Source organism: Dermacentor albipictus, chromosome 6 (assembly GCF_038994185.2).
Source record: "Dermacentor albipictus isolate Rhodes 1998 colony chromosome 6, USDA_Dalb.pri_finalv2, whole genome shotgun sequence".
NCBI lineage: Eukaryota > Metazoa > Arthropoda > Arachnida > Ixodida > Ixodidae > Dermacentor > Dermacentor albipictus.
In genome coordinates, this window is record NC_091826.1 from 143,207,717 (window position 1) to 143,227,442 (window position 19,726).

The following is a 19,726-nucleotide window of genomic DNA, read 5'->3' on the forward strand; positions in this document are numbered from 1 at the left end:
GGCTGGACGGAAGACGGACATTCTTATAGTCATGTGCGTCTTCATCGTCGGAAGGCACAGGTAGATCAAAGTGACCAACATCGTTTTGCGAAGGTGGTTGTAGCGGCCCATCCTTTCGACGCCTATTTGATGGCACTGGGGAATGCAAGCTTGACCTCTCATTAGGCTTTCTTTTTTCGGAACTGCCTTAGAGAGGTACTTTGGTACATTTGGAAATATCGCCGGTACGGCGCCCGGCAGAAGTGGCCTGCTTCGGTCCAAGAGCACTGTTTGGCCATCAATTGAGTGTTCAAAGTGTCGTGAGATGAACTGCTGATCGAAGTGCAGCTCACATACGGCTGCGTTGCATTCAAGCGGCTTGTCTGCCCTCGGTATTTCCTTTGCCACTTCTGAAACACAGCGTCTTCCTTTGGGACTCCGAACAATGAAAACTTGTTCTTGCATGACTTGTAACCAATGGTGCATCCGAGCACAAAACAATGGCTTTGACGGCGGCTCATTGTGCGTCATTTGCACAAACTTCGACGAAAATCTTAGCAAGCAGACTGAAAAAGCTCCGACAACACGTGTAGGAAACTCGCAGTCATCCGCTGTAAAAGCGCTCAACTCGACGACGACGTGGGATGGATGGATGGAAGGTAGGAGCGTCCCCTTTGAAACGGGGCGATGGCAGTTGCCACCATGCTCAGATTTTTATTTTGCCTTTTATTTTTATCTGTGTTGTGTGTTATTGAATTTCTCGATATTCTTTAACTACGTCTTCCTACCCTTTTAACCTTATGTCACCTCTCTGCTTTGAAGCCACCAATCCTCCAATCGCCTTTTGCTCATTTCCACCGCACATTTATTTACATGACTATCATTATCTCTGAACCCTAGGGCCTCAGGAAGGGTGACTGGCCGCATCGACATCGGGATTGATACCATCACATTTTAGTATGAGGTGTTCCATTGTTTCTACATATTTACCACACACAGTACATGTGTCTTCTTCTTCGTTAAATTTCTTTTTATAGCTCTGCGTTCTTAGACATCCTGATCTAGCTTCAAAGAGTAGGGCACTGCCTCTTGAGTTATCATAAAACGCTTCCTTCCTGATCTGCTGTTTCCAGTATCGATATAGTTCTACACTATGCTTCTTTTCCATTGAATTTATCCAATTTTTACCTTCCGCATTTTTAACCTGTCGTTTAATGCTCTGTCCTTTTTCGTCCTCTTGTCTGGCATACTTACTGGTTAGCTTCCTAGTTCTTTCCCGCCATTGTGAGTCTACGCTCTTTCTGTATATGTATTTAAACACCTTAGCTGCCCACCTGTTATCATCCAATTTCCTCAGACGTTTTTCGTATAGGATTTTACTCTGAGCTTCCCTTGCTTCGAATGATGCCCAGCCCATATCTCCCTGTACTGCTTCATTTGTGGTTTTCCCGTGGGCACCTAGTGCTAACCTTCCCACAGCTCTCTGATTTACTTCTAGTCTCGACTGAACCTCTGCCCTTAAACACAGGACCGCATTCCCGAAAGTAAGCCCCGGCACCATTACTCCCTTCCAAATGCCTCTCAGTACCTCATACCTGTGGTAACCCCACAATGCCTTATGTTTCATTATCCCGGCATCTCTTCGCCCTTTTTCTATTAGAGACTGTTCGTGCTTTTCCGTGTACATCTGCCCTTTGTTTATCCATACCCCGAGATACTTGTATTCGGCCACTCGGGGTATTTCGTGGCCTTGTATTGTAAGCTCCTGATCAGTTGTATCGTTGAAAAACATCCCACCGGACTTGGCTGCACTAAAACTGAAACCTAAACTGTCTCCTTCGTTCCCACAGTAATTAACCAGAGTTTGCAAATCTTCCTGGCTATCTGCTAACAGTACAATATCGTCCGCATACATTAAACCCGGTAGTCGTTGCTCAACAACCTTTTCGCTTAATCTGTACGACAGATTATACCCTAGATTGCTTCGTTGTAACCTTCTTTCCATGCTTATCATATAAAGCATGAACAGCAGCGGTGATAGAGGACAACCTTGCCTTAATCCTTTGTGAACCTTGACAGTTGTCGTACTCTTGATTCCTTCCCATGTTATTTCAACATTATTTTCTCGATATAGTTCCTGTAGAAAATCAATTACCTCATTACCGATACATTCAGCTTTTAATATGTTCCACAGGAGTTCCCTGTACACATTGTCGTATGCACCACTTATGTCCAGGAAGGCTAAATACAGAGGTCTATTTTGCGCCTTAGCTATTTCTATGCACTGGGTAAGCACGAACAGGCTATTATCTAAGCGCCTTCCACTTCTGAACCCGTTCTGAAGTTCTCCAAGTATTCTATTACTTTCTACCCATGACTGCATTTTTAATTTCACCACCTGCATCGCCAGCCTATATATAACTGATGTTATTGTAATTGGTCGGAAAGATTTTATGCTCTTCTTATCACCTTTCCCTTTATAAATCAAATTCATTTTACTCTGTTTCGAGCTGTGCGGAATTTGCTTATTTGTTATGACTGCCTCCAATGCTTTTATCAGTGTTTCCTTGCTTCTTGGGCCAAGTTCATTAATTAACTTGATTGGAATTTCGTCTATCCCCGCGGACGTGCATTTTGGAACATTTGCTTCCGCCTTTTTCCAGTTGAGATTGGTCAATTCTAAGCTGTTTTCTATTATGCTATTCTGTGTTGCTCCCTCACTTGGGGCGATTACCCTAGCTATCGTCTTTCCTAAATGACTCTCCTATAACTGAACCAATGTAGTTCACAGCGTCATCTCCCTCTAAACAATTTCCTTCGGCATCGTGAATCTGTTCCTCTTTTCTGTGATTAGCTTTACCCAGCCAGCTTATATGGTTCCAGAATTTTCTTCACCCCCCTTTAGTTGCATCGTGAACTTCAGCCAGCCAGCGATCAGAGGACTGCTTTATTTTAGCCTGGACGAGGACCTGCACTTGTTGTTTCTTTTGTCGATAATATTCCCATTTTTGGCCTATTTCCTCTTCAGATAACTGTGCCCTCTTTGCTTCTCTGTGTTCCCGAGATGCCCACCGTCGTTGTTCGATGGCCTCTCCAATTTCCTTATTCCACCAACTTCGTGGCTTCCCCTTACCTCTACAGCGGTTTACTCCTTTTACCTCTTTTATTTTTGTACTAATGAGTAGTTCTAACTGATTATAATCCCACCTTTCCATGGGATGTTTCTTTATTGCTTCCTCTATGCCGGCCGCTATTTGCGCTATTTGCGCGTCATTTAATTCCGTAGATGGATGGATGTTATGAGCGTCCCCTTTGGAACGGGGCGGTGGGTTGCGCCACCAAGCTCTTGCTACTATACTGCCTAATATTCTACCTAGGTTAAACAATGAAAAAAAAAAACACTATGAACTACCACGCCCAAATTTTCTGATCCCCTATTCCGAACTGTGCATTTGTACGTCTCCGTCTTTTGTCGTTTCCCTACTTTTCTTCCACCAATCCTCCAGTCGCCTCTTACTAATGTCTATTGCGGACATTGTCCGTGTAAACAGGAACGAGCGCCATCTGGTGGCGGCATCGCTAGGCAGCGTCAGCGACTCCCATAGTGGCCGCTCGGGGATAATCACACTTCCCCTTTCTAGCCACTGTACTACTACAGGTGCTTTGTCAAAGACTTTTCACGCATCGCTGAGCCGCTGACACATCTAACCTAATGTGATGTCGAGTTCAAGTGGGAAACGCCGCAGGCCGATGCATTTCAAGAACTCAAACGACGCATGCAGTCGCCGCCGGTACTTGCACACTTCGACGAGGACGCCGATACCGAAATCTACACTGACGCCAGTAGCCTAGGCATCGGTGCCGTCCTAGTAGAGAGGAAAGACCGACTTGAACGGGTAATATCTTATGCTAGCCGGTCGCTGTCAAAAGCGGAAGGCAATTATTCTGCGACTGAAAAGGAATGCCTCGCCATCATTTGGGCTACAGCAAAATTCCGCCCTTACCTATATGGGAAGCCATTCAAAGTGGTCAGCGACCATGACGCGTTGTGTTGGCTGGCTAACTTAAAGGACCCTTCAGGATTGCTGGCACGCTGGAGCCTCAGATTACAAGAATACGACATCACTGTAATCTACAAGTCCGGACGAAAACACTCAGATGCCGATTGCCTATCACGCGCCCCCATGACCCGCCGCCGCAAGATGAGGATGACGACGCCTTCCTTAGAATAATAAGCGCGGAAGACTTCGCCGAGCAGCAACGAGGAGACCCGGAGTTAAAAGCCCTAGCCGAGTATTTGGAAGGGCACACAGACGTTGTTCCTAAGGCATTTAAGCGTGGATTGTCTTCAAAACTGTAGCCAGCATGTGACGCCCCCTCAGGCATAATGTTCGTTCGCCGCCAGGCTCGGTGGCCTGCCAAGCTCGGCAGGCAACATTGGTCACCGCACCGCAATTACAGTGTACTAGATAGGGGCAGTGTGTTCAGACGGCGCAGCGCGCCACGCACCGCTTTGAAGCCGGGAGCGTAGACAGGTCCCGGATGTTTGCGGCGGCGCTGCAGTCGCACGGGCTGTACGGACGCGTTCTCCGTGTGTTGCGTTGTGTGGTGTTGCGGCCAGTTGCAGCGTGCTTGCCATATATGTGCTTGCTCTGAAGGGCTCTGAAGGAATTTCTCGAGTTTCTGTCTCGTTAGGAGTCACATGCAAAAGGATTGCCATTTGTTGGGCGTGTCGGTAGACTGACTTGGAAAGCATATTTAGCGCCAGCGAACAAGGACAGAAGGGAGACGACACCACAATGCGCTAACTTTAACTTGATTGTCAGGAAACACCCGCCTATTTAACTGTGCATGGGTTAAATAGGTGGGCGTTTCCTGAAAATCAAGTTGTTGAAGTTAGCGCATTCTGGTGTCGTCTCCCTTCTGTCCCTGTTCGCTGGCGTTAAATATGCTTTCCATTGCAAAAGGACTTTGCGGCTTGAGCCAGTCGACGGCAGATGGGCTCCGTGCGACATTGTGCAGCACTTTGGCTCCGTTAGAATACTTGGAAGGAGAGGGTTTTAAATACCTATTGACATCTAGACTAAGCCAATAAAAGTTGGAGAACTTCTTGTGAGGGGGGAGTAGTCGTGCGGATCCAACGATCACCCAACGCCGCCTCAATTTTTAATTGTTGTGAATTGCCTTTTTATATCTTGGCGAAGGCAATGCAAACAGGGAACACAGAGGTCAGCAAACATTTGGTATCGCTACTTCACTCACTTGATAATTCTGACAAGGAAGGGGACGTTGCGCCACAATTGTTGCATTCGTTGAAGCTGGAAATCTTACGCTGGTAGAGCAAAGGCTAAACAATGCTCCGGCAGAGCGCACCGGGCTTATGTGGAGGAAAGGAGCCGTGACCGCGTCATCCGTTATATATGGCAGGGTATGTCGCGAAGAAATTTTTTGCTCGCAAGATATGTGAGGACTGCCGCTCTCTTCTTTTGCAGAACTCTAGTGTCAGTAGCAGTCTCAAAATTCACGAAATTTGTGACAGGGGAGGATTGCTGTATCCGTCCAAGTTGCTTTTCGAAGCACTAAAGAAACTTGAGGGAATATATTCACAACCTTCTTCCGCAAAGAGGAGCTTTGGAGCGACAGCATAGTTGATGTCATGATTCTAGTGAAAGCTTTAAATTTGGCTATGCCATATATGCTGCAAATTACATGCTGAGGATTTCACATCAGCAGTTGTGCGTTTTTATGTCCTAACAAGGCTGCACTTTTACGTAAAAAGTGTTAATCAGTGAAGAGAAGCATGACGAAAAAAGAAATTGCACTTTAAAGTTAGCGATACTGTTCTTAGCAGGCTGGTGCAACATATGTATGCTGACCCTTCTTTGTCTTTTTCATCTGAATGCACAACTTTTTCTGGTGCATTCAAAAAGCTAATTTTGTTAATATAATTAAAAATGAATGAAGTAATTTATTTGCGCATATTAATTCCGCTGTAGGTCTCCATTGTTTGGGTAGGAATGTACTTGCACTGTTTTTCTGTGTTTTGGCATACTGTGTGTAGTTTTGCAGAGATGCCTTTTACTTAGCGCCTTTCCTACCTGTTTTATTCCTTCCATAGAAATGTAGTATGTCGGTGTGTCTCATACTCGCACATGAGCCTGACGTTCAGGAATACTTCATGATGTAAATAAAAAAAATCACGAATAAACTTATGTAGTTGCAGGGGGTTCGCGAAACAGAACGAGGGACAAATGTTTATCGCGAAAGAAGGTAAATGCCAAGCAGGGAAGCTCTTTGGCTTTGGGCTATGTACGTACTTACATGTTGTTTTGCCTTCTCTTCTACAACAGCGGCTGAGGAACTAAGCGCTTGACGTTGGGTCGCGGATGCCGCGGTCGCTTTTTTATGAATGCGAACCGCAAAAGAAAATGTGTGCACCTGGAATCCGAGCTGGTTTAAATCAATTCGATGTCCTTTACTACGGCGTTATTTGCAGCCGACTTTTCTGTTCGAATAATTTCTGGTTACGTGCTCAAAACAAGTTTAACGGCTTTACGCCATTACTTCTGTGTCTGCAAAACCTTTGCTGTCAGGTTAATAAATGCGTCTAATGGGCGTTGAGATGCGCTAGGAGTGCACATACCATTCATCTCTTATATGTAGTGAGTTTCGGGGATGCATCTTAACATCCGCCGAGCATTTGCACGTCTATTTGATTGCAACAGAAAACGATTATCAAAATATCAGCGTGCAGCGCTGGCACTGCGCCGTACGTTCCGTACAGCCCATGTTCCTACAGCGCCATCTCGTGCTATCTACATGAAGCGCCTCAGCGGCGAGCGCTTCCTAAACACACTGCCCCTATTCTAGTACACTGTACCGCAATGAAAAAAAAAGGAGGGGAGCAAAAGGCTAGGTGGCGCCAGCCGCCGCCCGTTACAAAGGGTATTGGCGGCGAGGAGTTACGGAGTCACCATCTATCGGAAGCGCCTCGCTGGCGTAGTATGAGGGATCACATGGCGCGCCCCTCATAGGTTTTGCTGTCAGCGCTCACTGAAAACACCACGCGCGAGCTCTTCCGGACATTTCTGTAAGTACTTTCGAAACGAGAGAAGTTTCTTACTGTCTAAATAATAATCTTGGGCAAACTGAAAGCACACAATCGTTTACAGACGCTATCTCTTTACGGAATACGTACAGTGAACGCCACTGCGCGCGGTCGCCGCGATGGAGTCTCCCGAACCGGCTTCTTGCGTGAACGGTAGGTAAACGCTGAGAGCAAGCTATGTGAAATATGTTCTTATAGTGTTTGTATAACTAAATGGAGCGTAATAGAACGAAGCCTCAATGCAGTGATCGCGCAGATTCGCAGCGACCGACTGCGCGTATGCATGCTTGTCCGCGCACTGTTTCGTTTTCTCTGCGCGCGCGTTTTCGCACCGTCCCATGAGCTTTAGGCCGCAGAATATGAGCATTTGACAGTATACAACCAACCATTGTTGCGTAGGCGCCGTCAGAGCTGTTCAAAAATAATTTCATTGTAGAGACTTCGACGCCTACGGGGACTGTGATGTGCCGTCGCGACGATTCAATCTTTTTTTTTTCTTCTAAATTCTTTGACCTTTCAATACTATTTCTCGAGTTGCGTCGCACTGTATGTTTATCGGTGTGCTCGGCGTGCAATTTACCGCTGCTCCTTTTTTGTAATCCAGTGCATTTTTTCATAACACAAACATGACCACATGCCATGGTTTTTTTATATGTGCTTTTTATCGCTGCCTTTCCACTCCACTGAACTTGCCAGTATCTATAGCATCGACAAGTTCATAGACCAAACCGTCATGACATTAGTCGGGCAGCAGACTCGGGCGAGCGTCTCAGTGCGCATTTTCAGAACATCGCAGACCGGGCGCCGTAGCAGAAATCTTCCTCGCGTGTGTGCTTGTTGCATACCCGAGTGGTTGCCGATGACTGTTTGCCGGTTTTATGTTTCGCGAGCCAAGCTTCACGCAGCTTCTTGTCCTGCGGCTACATGTGAACAAGGCTGACACCGACCTCCGTTACGTGCGTGCGGCCCTGCGCCACCGAGCAGCAACCTACCATGTTGCGCGCCTTCAAAGGCAGCCATTACCTATTGTGGTGCTTTCAAGCGTTGTAGAGGAGACACTCGAAGCGGGAAAATTTCGCCACTAAATGAGGACCGCAGCGTACGAGGGAATTTAAACTCGTTTTCAGCTCGCTTCGCCGCGCCCGAAGCAGCCGACGCGGCCGCTATGTCCACGTGATCCCTCCTAGCACGTCACGCCGACGGTGGCGCCAGCTTTTCCAGTGGTGGAGCTCCAGTGGTGGAGTGGTATGCACATGACGTCATCCGCTAGGAGCGCTAGCGGCATGCACGGAGGCCGCTATAACTGCGGTCGCAAGTTCGCGCTGCATACGCGAGCAGGCCTGCGTTGCCAAGTGGCCCACCGATACGCACGAACCGTCAAACGACCTTTTATATGTGCCTTTCTGACTTGGCTATCGAATAGTACGTCTTAGGTCAATGATGCGCCTAAGCACGTACGATCATGGGTTGAGTCAACCAGAAAAATCGCGTTATGAAAACGAAGTGCGCTCGTGCGACTGTGTCGACCAGCTCGAACTCAAAGATTATCAGCTTCAGCGCGATGTCGGACTACTGTCTTCCGTGGACGTCGCAGACATCAAGGATTACACTGCGATACAACGAGCTCCGCGACCCGCGAGCAATTGAAAGCCTACAAGTCGATGGAAGGCCACAATGATCTGGCGAACGGCTGGGTGCAGCAGCCGCGCGTCAAAGTGCTCGCGTATAATGGTCGCCTTCATTACGAAATTTACTCCGCGTTGTCCACTTGCGTCGTCAAAGGATAGCGTTAAATTTGCTTCAATGAAAAAAAAAAAGACCCCACCCCCCTGAGATCCAAACACTGATTTTACACAGCCTTCGTAATTTTTATGTTACGTCAATTATTCTGGTCTTTCCAAAACAGTCTTTTTTTTTTTGCCCTCCCAGGTTTGTCAATCACAGTCATTCGATGAAAAGCCACTCGCACCATGGCTTCTCGCAAAAGAAAACGGCGAGGTGCTGGCGGCACACAGCGCCTGCAAGGCAGGCCTGGCAGAGGCGTGCTCGCACATAGCTGCTGTGCTCTTTTACATTAAGGTTGCAGTTAAGAAGAGAAATAACCACGTGTCGAGAGGAACCCAATCTGAACATATTCCTATCGCCGAGTTTCTTTGTGTGACTGCTGCATCCGAACATAGCACAGTTCACAGCGACATCGAAGCTCAGTTGACGCACGGCCACGCCGGAGCGTAGTCTGTCCGGATACGTAAACATTGTACGTAGGCGTAGAACAGCACTGCGCACGAGACACTGAAACGACCTGCTTATCGACGACTGGACAAGAAAACAAGGCGAACGGCGGGCCAAAACATAGGGATCAGATGTTCGCGCGAGTAAGACCGCTGCCATTTCTTTCGATGCTCGCCGACCGTCAACATGGCGTGGCTGCCCCAGCGACACTGTTGCCGCCTCGCGGATCGAGCTGAGTGCATACCTCCTATAGCCGCCATCCATCCATAAACACCGACGAGCACGGCTGCTCGGCGGTCAGTCATCGTTCAGCACCACCACGCTGCGGAGCGTCCGTCTAACGGAGGGTGTCTCGAGCCCGCCCTTGTTCACGAACCCGGGTGGATCGTGACTGCACTGCACCACACGAGTCTCAAGCCATAGCGTTGGCCTCGTGAATAAAAGGAACAAAGCGAATCGAAAGATGCACGTCTCTGCATTACCACCAGCCCAAGCTGCACTGACCTCGTTCCTCTCGCTGCGCCAACGGTGTTGGCCATCGAAAACACAGGAAACGGGCGCCTGCGGTCAGCATGGTTTCTCCCTCCCGCTTCCCATTCACACCCAATCGCACTCCAAGTGCTCCTTGTCACGTGCATTTTACCCACACGCCCCTTTCTCAGAGTGCGGGGCGGTGCGCGTGAGATCGTGGGAACATCGCGAGATCTTCGTGAGGAGAAGCGCACTTGCGGGGGTGTGATACGATGGGAGAAGCGCACTTGCAGGGGTGGGGTATGGTGGGAGAAGCGCAATTACCTGGGCGCAGCTCAGCACGGAGTTCGATACGAAGAGCCCCGGAAGGGGCTCTTTTGCATTTCCGGCCCGGATTTGTTACGTCAACGGCCACCAATGCTATAAGAAGTGGACTACCCCTCGGCATCGACAGTGGGCGCGGCGAAAGCGCTGGGAGCATGTGGCTTACGGCCTCTCGTTTCTTCGTCGTGCAGGCTCTGCTGATTTCTTCTGCCGGGGCCTTATCTTCGACTCCCTTCGCTGAACCGCTTTTTCGACTCAACCGAAGACAACAAAAGGAATTCGACGACGCAGTCCCGGAAGGGGCTCTTTTGCATTTCCGGCCCGGATTTGTTACGTCAACGGCCACCAATGCTATAAGAAGTGGACTACCCCTCGGCATCGACAGTGGGCGCGGCGAAAGCGCTGGGAGCATGTGGCTTACGGCCTCTCGTTTCTTCGTCGTGCAGGTTAGGCATGAGTGTTCAATACGTAGTGATGACATATTTCTTGTTATTTTGCCGTGCCCACGCACCTGCTTGACTATTGCATATGAATGCTTTTGTTCGTGCAAACTTTTAATCTGCGGGGATGTAGAGTTAAATCCAGGTCCTCTTACAGTTGAGGAAATGTTCGCGCAACTCTTGGAAGGACAGAATGAAATCAAAGCACAAATAGTTGACTTAAAAACTCGTCTTGAATGTACTGAGAAAAGTATTGAGTGTTTTGATGTACGACTGCATACCCTTGAAGAAAACGTTAACGAGACCCATGCAAAACTAACCACTAGCGTTGAGACTCTTCAAGAAGCCGTCATAACACAGCATGCTAAACTAGTTGACCTTGAAAATCGCAGTCGTAGATCAAACTTGATAGTTTTCGGTATTGCGGAACACGCGAATGAAACTGAACTGGACTTGAGGAAACAGGTTATTGATGAATTGTTTAGGAATAAGTTGGGCGTGAACTGCTCTTCAGTCGCCCGCATTCACAGACTAGGACGTAGCGAACAAAATCGGCCAGTAATTCTTTATTTTCAAGACTACAGGGAAAAGCAGGCTGTCTGGAAGAATGTTTCAAAGCTTAAGGGTTCTCCGATAAGTATTGATAACGACTACTGTGAGGACACTCGACGGAAGCGTAAATTGCTGTGGCAGACAGCGAAGGAAGAGAGAGCAGCTGGTAAAAAAGTATTCCTTGTGCATGATAGCCTTCATGTTGACAATGACATCTACAGTTGGAATGACTCCTTAAACACTCGAAAATGGCTTACAAAGGCGAAAAAGAAGCCTACAAAGATATAGCAGTCCCCAACTGCGCAGCTGCGCCTGATATCTTTTAATGCCCAGAGCATTAGTAACAAACTTGATAAGCTTGAAAATATCCTTATTCTATATGACCCACATATATGCGTTATTACAGAAACGTGGCTACATGATCTGATAGGCGACGACGAAATTGTGCCGCCTGGTTATCAAGTCTTCAGGCGTGATAGAGGCTCTCGTGGTGGCGGCGTGGCGGTTATTATAAAAGATAGCGTTGATGCCAGTCTTGTTGATCAAATTGCGGATCATGAAAGCCTTTTTTTGAAAATATCGTTTAAGCAGAATACCTTTTTCCTTTGTGCCATTTACCGTACACCCAATGCAGATGATTTGTTTTTGAATAAGCTATACGATCACCTTTTAGGTTTCCGTAATAAAAACATATTGATAACTGGTGACTTTAATTTACCAACAATTGATTGGGAGAACCTACGTTATGGCTGTTCTTCTACTGGTGATTCTATTCTTGACATCATGTTTTTGCTCAACCTTAAGCAAGCGGTGACTGACTATACTCGAGGCAGCTCAATTTTGGATTTACTGTTCCTCAGTGAAATATTCATTCACGGCACCATTGTAATTGAGCCTGGTATTTCTGACCATAAGCTAATCTTCTTTATCTGGGATAAGGCTCTAGGTCGAACTAAAAAAACTCAGTCAGCCACTGTTGTAAAGGATATTTCTAAGGCTGATGATGTCGCTATAATTGATTACCTTGATACGCATATCGAAACCTTATCACACGATGTTGAGACCTCATGGCAACTCTTTGTTAAAACCATACATTATTGTCTTGATAATTTTGTACCCAACCGAAAAATATGTAAGCACCGTGTAAACCCGTGGATTAACCGTGAAATGATCCACATGAAGCGTAAAATTAAAAGACTACGCAAGAAGCGTGCAACAATGACTTCCCAGTTTACAGAATTAAAAGTTAAGCTACAAACAAGCTTGGCAAAAGCAAGGAAATATTTTTATACTAATACATTGACAGATTTTCTTCAAACCAACCCCCAAAAGTTTTGGCGGTACTTAAGTGAGACGAAAACCGGGATCAGCAAAATGAATGTCGATGGTTTGGTGATAACTGACTCCTGTGCTATTGCTGAACATTTTAATGCATATTTCCAGAGTGTTTTTACTAAAACCGATGATTACGAATTTCCTAATTCAGTCGTTGAAACTGATACTGACATAGAAGTAACGAGGGAAGGAGTAATACATATGCTGTTAAAACTTGATCCTAAAAAATCTGCTGGGCCTGACGGTATCCCTAATGCCTTTCTTAACCGATACGCTGAGTATTTATCCGGGTTTCTAACTGCTCTTTTTAACTGTTCACTGTCTTCAGGGGAAATACCGACTGACTGGGGTATAGCACGTGTTAAGCCGATTCATAAAAAAGGTGACCACTTGTCGTTTGAGAATTATCGTCCTATCTCTATTACAAGCAGTTGTTGTAAACTTCTCGAGCATGTTATTGCCAACTTCATTCATGAATTCCTTAGTGATAACAATGTACTATCAAAATTTCAACATGGATTTAGAAAAGGGTTATCCACTGTTACTCAACTAGTTACAACTGTGCATGAATTTTCACGAGTGCTTGATGCATCAGGTCAAATAGATGTTCTCTTTTTAGATTTCTGTAAAGCCTTTGACAAAGTGCCACATGGGAAACTGCTTTACAAATTACAGTGCTTGGGGTTACCAAGCCAAATAGTTCAATGGATTGCGGCTTACCTTCACAACAGACAACAGTATGTGGTAATAAATGATTCATCATCTGCTATTCTTCATGTCACGTCTGGAGTTCCACAGGGAAGTGTATTGGGACCACTTTTGTTCTTAATTTATGTTAATGACTTGGTTGATGTTATTCCCGAAAATGTGTTTGTACGTTTGTTCGCGGATGATTGTGTTATTTTTAAACAAATTGTATCCCCCAGAGATCACATTGAATTGCAACATGCACTGAATGTTATTGACGAGTGGTGTCAAAAATGGGGCATGCAACTAAATACTCAGAAAACAGTACTACTTCGTATCACCAGGAAACTAAATCCGAGCCAGTTCTGTTATACCCTTAGAAACAATAGTATCTCGATTGTAGGCAAATATAAGTACTTAGGTGTCACCCTCACAAACAACTTAACTTGGTCATCCCACATTTCTGATATCTGCACATCTGCACTACGTAAGTTATGGTTCCTTAAAAGAAAGCTGAAATTCGCACCCTCGCAAACAAAGCTTTTAGCTTATAATACGTGTGTTCGTTCTAAGCTTGAGTATGCTTCTATCATTTGGGATCCATATTTAAAGAAAGATATCATGCAACTTGAACGTATTAATAGAAAGGCTGTTAGGTTTATATTTGGTAAATATCGTAGACTTGATTCCCCATCCAACCTAATGCAATTAAACTGTATTTCTACGCTAGAAGCCCGCAGAAAATTTAGTCGGCTTTCATTTCTTTATAATTGTATGTTTGGTAACATAAAAATAGATCTACCTGACTGTATTAAACCCTTAACAACACGACGCACACGCCATGGCCATGAATTTGCTCTAACCCCAATCTTTGCCCGAACGAAGGCTTTCAAATTCAGTTATTTTCCAAGAACTGTGGAAGAATGGAATTCTTTGCCTTCTGATATTTTTGGTTCCGATAATTTTCTCGCTGAGTTGGAGTGTTACCTTCTCTCTTAAGCTTTATTTATCTTTTTTTTTCTTTTTGCTTTTCTTCTTTCTTGCTTGTTTTTTTTGTTGTTGTTGTTGTTGTTGTCTGTTGCTTTGCACATTCATGTTGGATGTAACCCACACCTGCTTGGGCCACCACATTGGCCTGCAGTATTTTGAAATAAAATAAAATAAATACATCGATATGCCGGTGCACGGGAGTTCTATGTACGTGAACAATAGTGCTATCCTTTTGCGTGGGATTCCGAAGGGGATTTTTCAACTGTTCGATATAGGCAGTAATTCGATATATCCGGGTTCGATATATCTTGGATCGACTGTATATCATTAAAACTTCTTTCTGGGCGAGTTGGTGCATACTTGACATACAAATTGTTACAGTGCCAGCACATGCAGCCACAAAGTATGAAGGACAGGACACACGCGCTTGTGTCCTGTCCTTCATACTTTGCGGCTGCATGTGTTTGTGCTGTAACAATTTTTATGTCGACTGTATATGTTTTTGGGATCATGATGCAGTCATGGTCGTTGGTTCTTCATTCCAGTTTTATCATCCAACACTCCTAATGCCGTTGTCATCATGCTGTCGTTTTATTATTGTAATCACTTCAATGCAGTGTTTCCGTCGTCGTCACATTGCCTTCCTGTTTCATTGGCATCAAATCCTGATTAAGCTGCTTTTGTTATACGGTCATTTTCAGATAGGCGCTACAATGCCTCCATTGTCAGGCCATCGTCATAATGCCGTAATAGTCGTGCCATCGTCGTCACTCCAGGTTCCTCATCCAACTGTTGTCATGTCGTCACACCGTCATCCTCTTACAGTTCATGGTGCAGTCATCCCCACGGCATTGTCATCAGCACTTGTCATTATTGTTGCCATGCCATTGTCATGCCATCATAGTTATGCATTGTTGTCTATTAGTTGTCATCATGCATTCATTGCCATATCATCATCAGGATACCCTCATGCTTTCATCATCATCATTGTAACTTCGACATCGGCTTCTCGTCATGCCATCGTCATACCATTCATCGTCGTCATCATCATAATCATTATCAGCCTATTTTATGTCCACTGCAGGACTAAGGCCTCTCCCTGCGATCTCTAATGACCCTGTCCTGCGCCAAAAGATTCCAACTAGCGCCCGCGAATTTCCTTATTTCGTGGCTCCATCCCCCCCCCCCCCCCCCCCGAGCTTTCTGCTTCGACAATGGGAGATTTGCAGACGCTCCATCACCATCATCATGATCAGCCTATCTTATGTCCAATGCAGGAAGAAAACCTCTCCCTACGATCTCCACTCCAATTACCTCTGTGTTGCACCAACCGATTCCAACTAGCCTCCGCGAATTTCCTAATTTTATCCCCCCACCTAGTTTTCTGCCGTCCTCGACTGCGTTTCTCTTTTCTTGGTACCCATTCTGTAACCCTAATGGTCCAACGGTTATCAAACGTACGCATTACATGTCCTGCCCAGCTCCATTTTTTTCTCTTAATGTCATTAGAATATTAAGTGCTTGTGTATCATATTTGTTGGGGTTTGAAAGGTAAATAGTAACAGCACTGATTAACACTCCCTGAGCTGTGTATCCAGTACATAGACACACAAGCACTAAAAAAAGTGGACAGGAAAATTTATCAGCGCTGGACCTTTCAGCGTTGCCAATTTAGGTGTGGTAAATTCCTTAGCAGCTACAGTGTTGTAGCGGGGTAAAATCTCGGCCGCATTTTGATGGGGGCAAAATGCAAAAACATCAGTGTCCCATGCATTGGGGGTGCGTTAAAGGTCCCCTGGTGGTCAAAACTAATCCGAAGTCCCCCGACTATGGCGTGCCTCATAATCAGATCGTGGTTTTGGCATGTTAAACCCCATAATCCAGATGTGGTAAGTTGAAGTATCTAGCCATCATTAGTCCTGTGTTGATATTTACATATGTACACAAAAATGTGCATAGATGGTCTAGAAACTGTTGTAGATTGCAGTCCACTAGGATGGCTAAAGTCATACTGACATTGAGTCCACATTTACTAACCAGGTGTGGGTTTGCAGCCATGTACTAGGCAAACAGATGGCCCAGTAGAGAAAGGTAGATCAATCTGGTTTGCCACCGAGGGGAGACATTCAGGTGGCCTGAAGAACACAATGGATTGAAGGGCCTGATGGCTGACTCTTGCTATTATTAAGAAACAAGAAATGCATGCCGCTGGACATCGAATGGCTTTGCTGCACAAATGATCACATGCATGAGTTGGTAATCATTTGTGTAGTCAATCCAGTTCATGTCCTATGCATCTCGTGCTTGTGTTTCATCTTGCTTAGTGCTGCAACCATGTTTCATAATAACCAGCTTTCAACAATAATAACAGAACCCTTTCTATGTGGTGCAGGTACCTGGTGAACCATCTGATGGGTTCTGATCTGAACAACATAATCCGGACTCAACGATTGAGTGACGACCATGTTCAATTTCTCGTCTACCAGATTCTGAGGGGGCTGAAGGTCAGTGCCAACAATTGGCAACACTGCCAAAACTGCATCTTCACTTACTACACCATTATCCACACACAAAAAAAGCAGGGCTGCATTTGAGGCAATGTAGATGCATGTAGATAGGGACAGGTTGCGCACATGATGCACGTTTATAATTCCTGAATGTAATATTAAAAAAGAACTACAGGGGAAAAAAAGCAGATAACCTTGCGTTACAATAAACATAAGAGCCAACTATGCAGTTCCACTTGTTTAGCAAGTCCTTACTGTTGAATGGTGCCATGGCGCAGGATTGGGCTGGGGGTCATGTGGCTGCACAGCCAGACAGCAATGGGGCCATGTGAGGTGGGCTGCCCTCTGTGGTACCCACTTCTCCCATTTCATTTTTTACCTATGGATTCTGGTGGAAACATCTTCACCAATTGGCTTTGCTCCAAAATAGACTGGCTGAAAGACTGCACCTTTCACTGAACAAACAGCTTTCATGTTGCGCTGAAAGAGGCTTCACTCGCCATGCCAGACATGTGCACAGCTGTGCCAGCGCTTCTAACGTTAGGGAAATTTTCGAAATCTAGAAATATTAGACACTGGTTAGAAAAAAAATGTTCACATCTAGGGAAAATTTGTGCAAGGACGTATAGGAAAGGAGATGTGAGAAACCACTGCAGCGACGCCGTGATGATCAATACAGGAAACTGCTGACGTGATAGCATAGTTTGATTTCAGTCAGCGCAAGTTACCTTCACATTAGCATGCGAAATATGACTTGTTGTCTGTTGCAGCTGTGAGGTCTCACACGTGCTCTTGGGACAAAGGAATAACAACACAGTAGTGCAAACAATCACAACGGTATTTATTACGCCTTTTCTACACTAACGCCTGCTAGTCTAATTACTATGCACAGAACATGCTGATGGGTGTGCGACAAATCGGGAAGTCCGATTCACTGCGACCGGATAGTGAGCGAATATTTTCGCTCGCATGCTGGACACCAACACCTAAACGCTCACTCGTGTGGTCACACAAAAGGTGGTGCGTTTGAATGATCGTGTTCATTCATTCTGGTGTTGTTTTCCTGAGTCTTTCCCGGGGCGGTCCCTTGATCAGCATGTGCCAATCAAAATGCGCACAACGTCCACGCCGCTCAACCCAACCTGACCCGAAGAGAAAGAGCCTTGTCGTGCCCAAGTAACCCCACTGTTAAGTGGTGTTAGCTGCACAACACTCGTGCCATCTCTCGTAGATGCTGCAACCACACTGACCGCTGCGGTGCTTAGCTACAGGGAGAAGCCAGATTACAGGAAATGTGAGAGCCACGCAGGGAAAACAACATCAGGAGATGCGTGAAAGTCGAGCTTCCCCACACAGCACAGTGTACACATCTCCCCATGTAAACGACAATGTATGGATGTCCTGCGCTCTTTAATGGAGCATAGCTGTACTGTCAACTGACTTAAGCGCTTCGAATGAAATATTTATTTCTAACAGGCAAAACGAACATATTGTCACAACGTCAAGAAAGGGGTCGTAGAGCAGGAGGCACAACAACAGGTTGCCGTGTTAATTATGAGTGCAACCACGACTTCTTCCGTACTGCGCCTTGACAAATATGCTCATGCCCACTTGCGTTGTCTTCTTCAACAGAGTACAGGTGTGGCATTTGTGTCCCTCCGAAGGAAGCATTGTCCCGATGCGCAATTTAAGCGTATGAGGGCAGTGTATAAGAGCACAGAGTTAAAGATGCAAAAAAAAAAATCAGAAGTTAGTTTGGCAGACACGGCTTCATCTGTACTACATGCACCACTTCAGGTAAGTGCTTGCGGCAACTGGAACTATTGCCACCGTCAGGGACGACCTCGTAATTTGCATTGCTCAGGCGGCGGATCACTCTGTATGGCCCAAAGTACCGTCGTAGGAGTTTTTCGGAAAGTCCACGACAGCGTATGGGTATCCAGACCCATACTTTGTCGCTGGGAGTGTAGAAAAGGGACCTGTGTTGAAGATTGTATCGTTTCGCATCTTGGTCTTGCTGAATGCAGATACGTACGTGGGCAAACTGTCTGGCTTCTTCGGCACGCTGGGTAAATTCGGCAACATAGGTAGGTATGTCGTCAAACCCGTGCGGCAGCATGGCATCCAGCATCGTCATGGCTTTGCGACCGTGGACCAAGCTGAACGGTGTCATTCCAGTAGTTTCTTGTTGAGCGGTGTTGTAGGCGAAGGTAACGTAACGCAAAATCTGATTCCAGTTCTTATGTTCTACGTCGACATACATGCAAACCATGTCTTTGGGGGTCTTATTAAGACGATCGGTTAGTCTGTTCATCTGGGGATGATATGCGGTTGTTTTCCGGTGGTCTGTACCACTGAGTCTGAGAACCGAGTCAAGGAGTTGAGCAGTGAAGGCAGTTCCCCTGTCTGTGATGACAACTTTTGGGGGGCCGTGCCTCAGGACGATGTGTTCGATGAAAAAATTAGCTGCTTTGGCTGCTGTGCCTTGCTGGGTAGCTTTCATCTTCGCGTAACGCGTCAGGTACTTGGTGACAACAATGATCCAACTATTGCCAGCTGTAGAAGTTGGAAATGGGCCCAGGAAATCCATTTGAACTTGGGCGAATGGCTGGCCTGGCACCTCGACCAGATGTAAGAGACCTTCAGGCTTACCGGGAGGGGCTTTGCATCTTTGGCAGTTGGCACATGTTTGCACATTTCTCTATCACATGATTGATTGTGTGAATATGGTCTATTGTTGAGTAGCCTTTACGGAATCCTGCCTGGTTTTTTGGTTGACAGAAGTCTAAAGTGTTCCTGATTCTATTTGCAATTACCTTAGTAAATACTTTGTAGGCAATGGACAGTAAGCTGATCGGTCTATAATTTTTGACGTCCTTGGCGTCCCCTTTCTTATGGATTGGGATTATATTAGCATTCTTCCAAGGTTTCGGTACGCTCAAGGTCATGAGGCATTGTGTATACAGGGTGGCCAGTTTTTCTATAACAATCTTTCCACTATCCTTCAACAAATTGGCTGTTACCTGATCCTCCCCAGCTGCCTTCCCCCTTTGCATAGTTCCCAAGGCTTTCTTTACTTCTTCTGACGTTACTTGTGGGAT

At 45.9% G+C, this 19,726-nt stretch overlaps 1 protein-coding gene across 14 annotated transcripts in view; it reads left to right on the forward strand.

The window, feature by feature from the left end:
• The window catches only part of p38b (p38b MAP kinase), a 434,540-nt gene that overhangs the window by 168,026 nt on the left and 246,788 nt on the right, over positions 1-19,726 (forward strand). For all 14 annotated transcript variants that reach the window (XM_065454289.1, XM_065454297.1, XM_065454290.1 and 11 more), the window contains one exon: positions 16,511-16,622. In XM_065454289.1, coding sequence (XP_065310361.1) covers positions 16,511-16,622 — 112 coding nt within the window. The remainder of the gene's footprint in view (positions 1-16,510; positions 16,623-19,726) is intronic.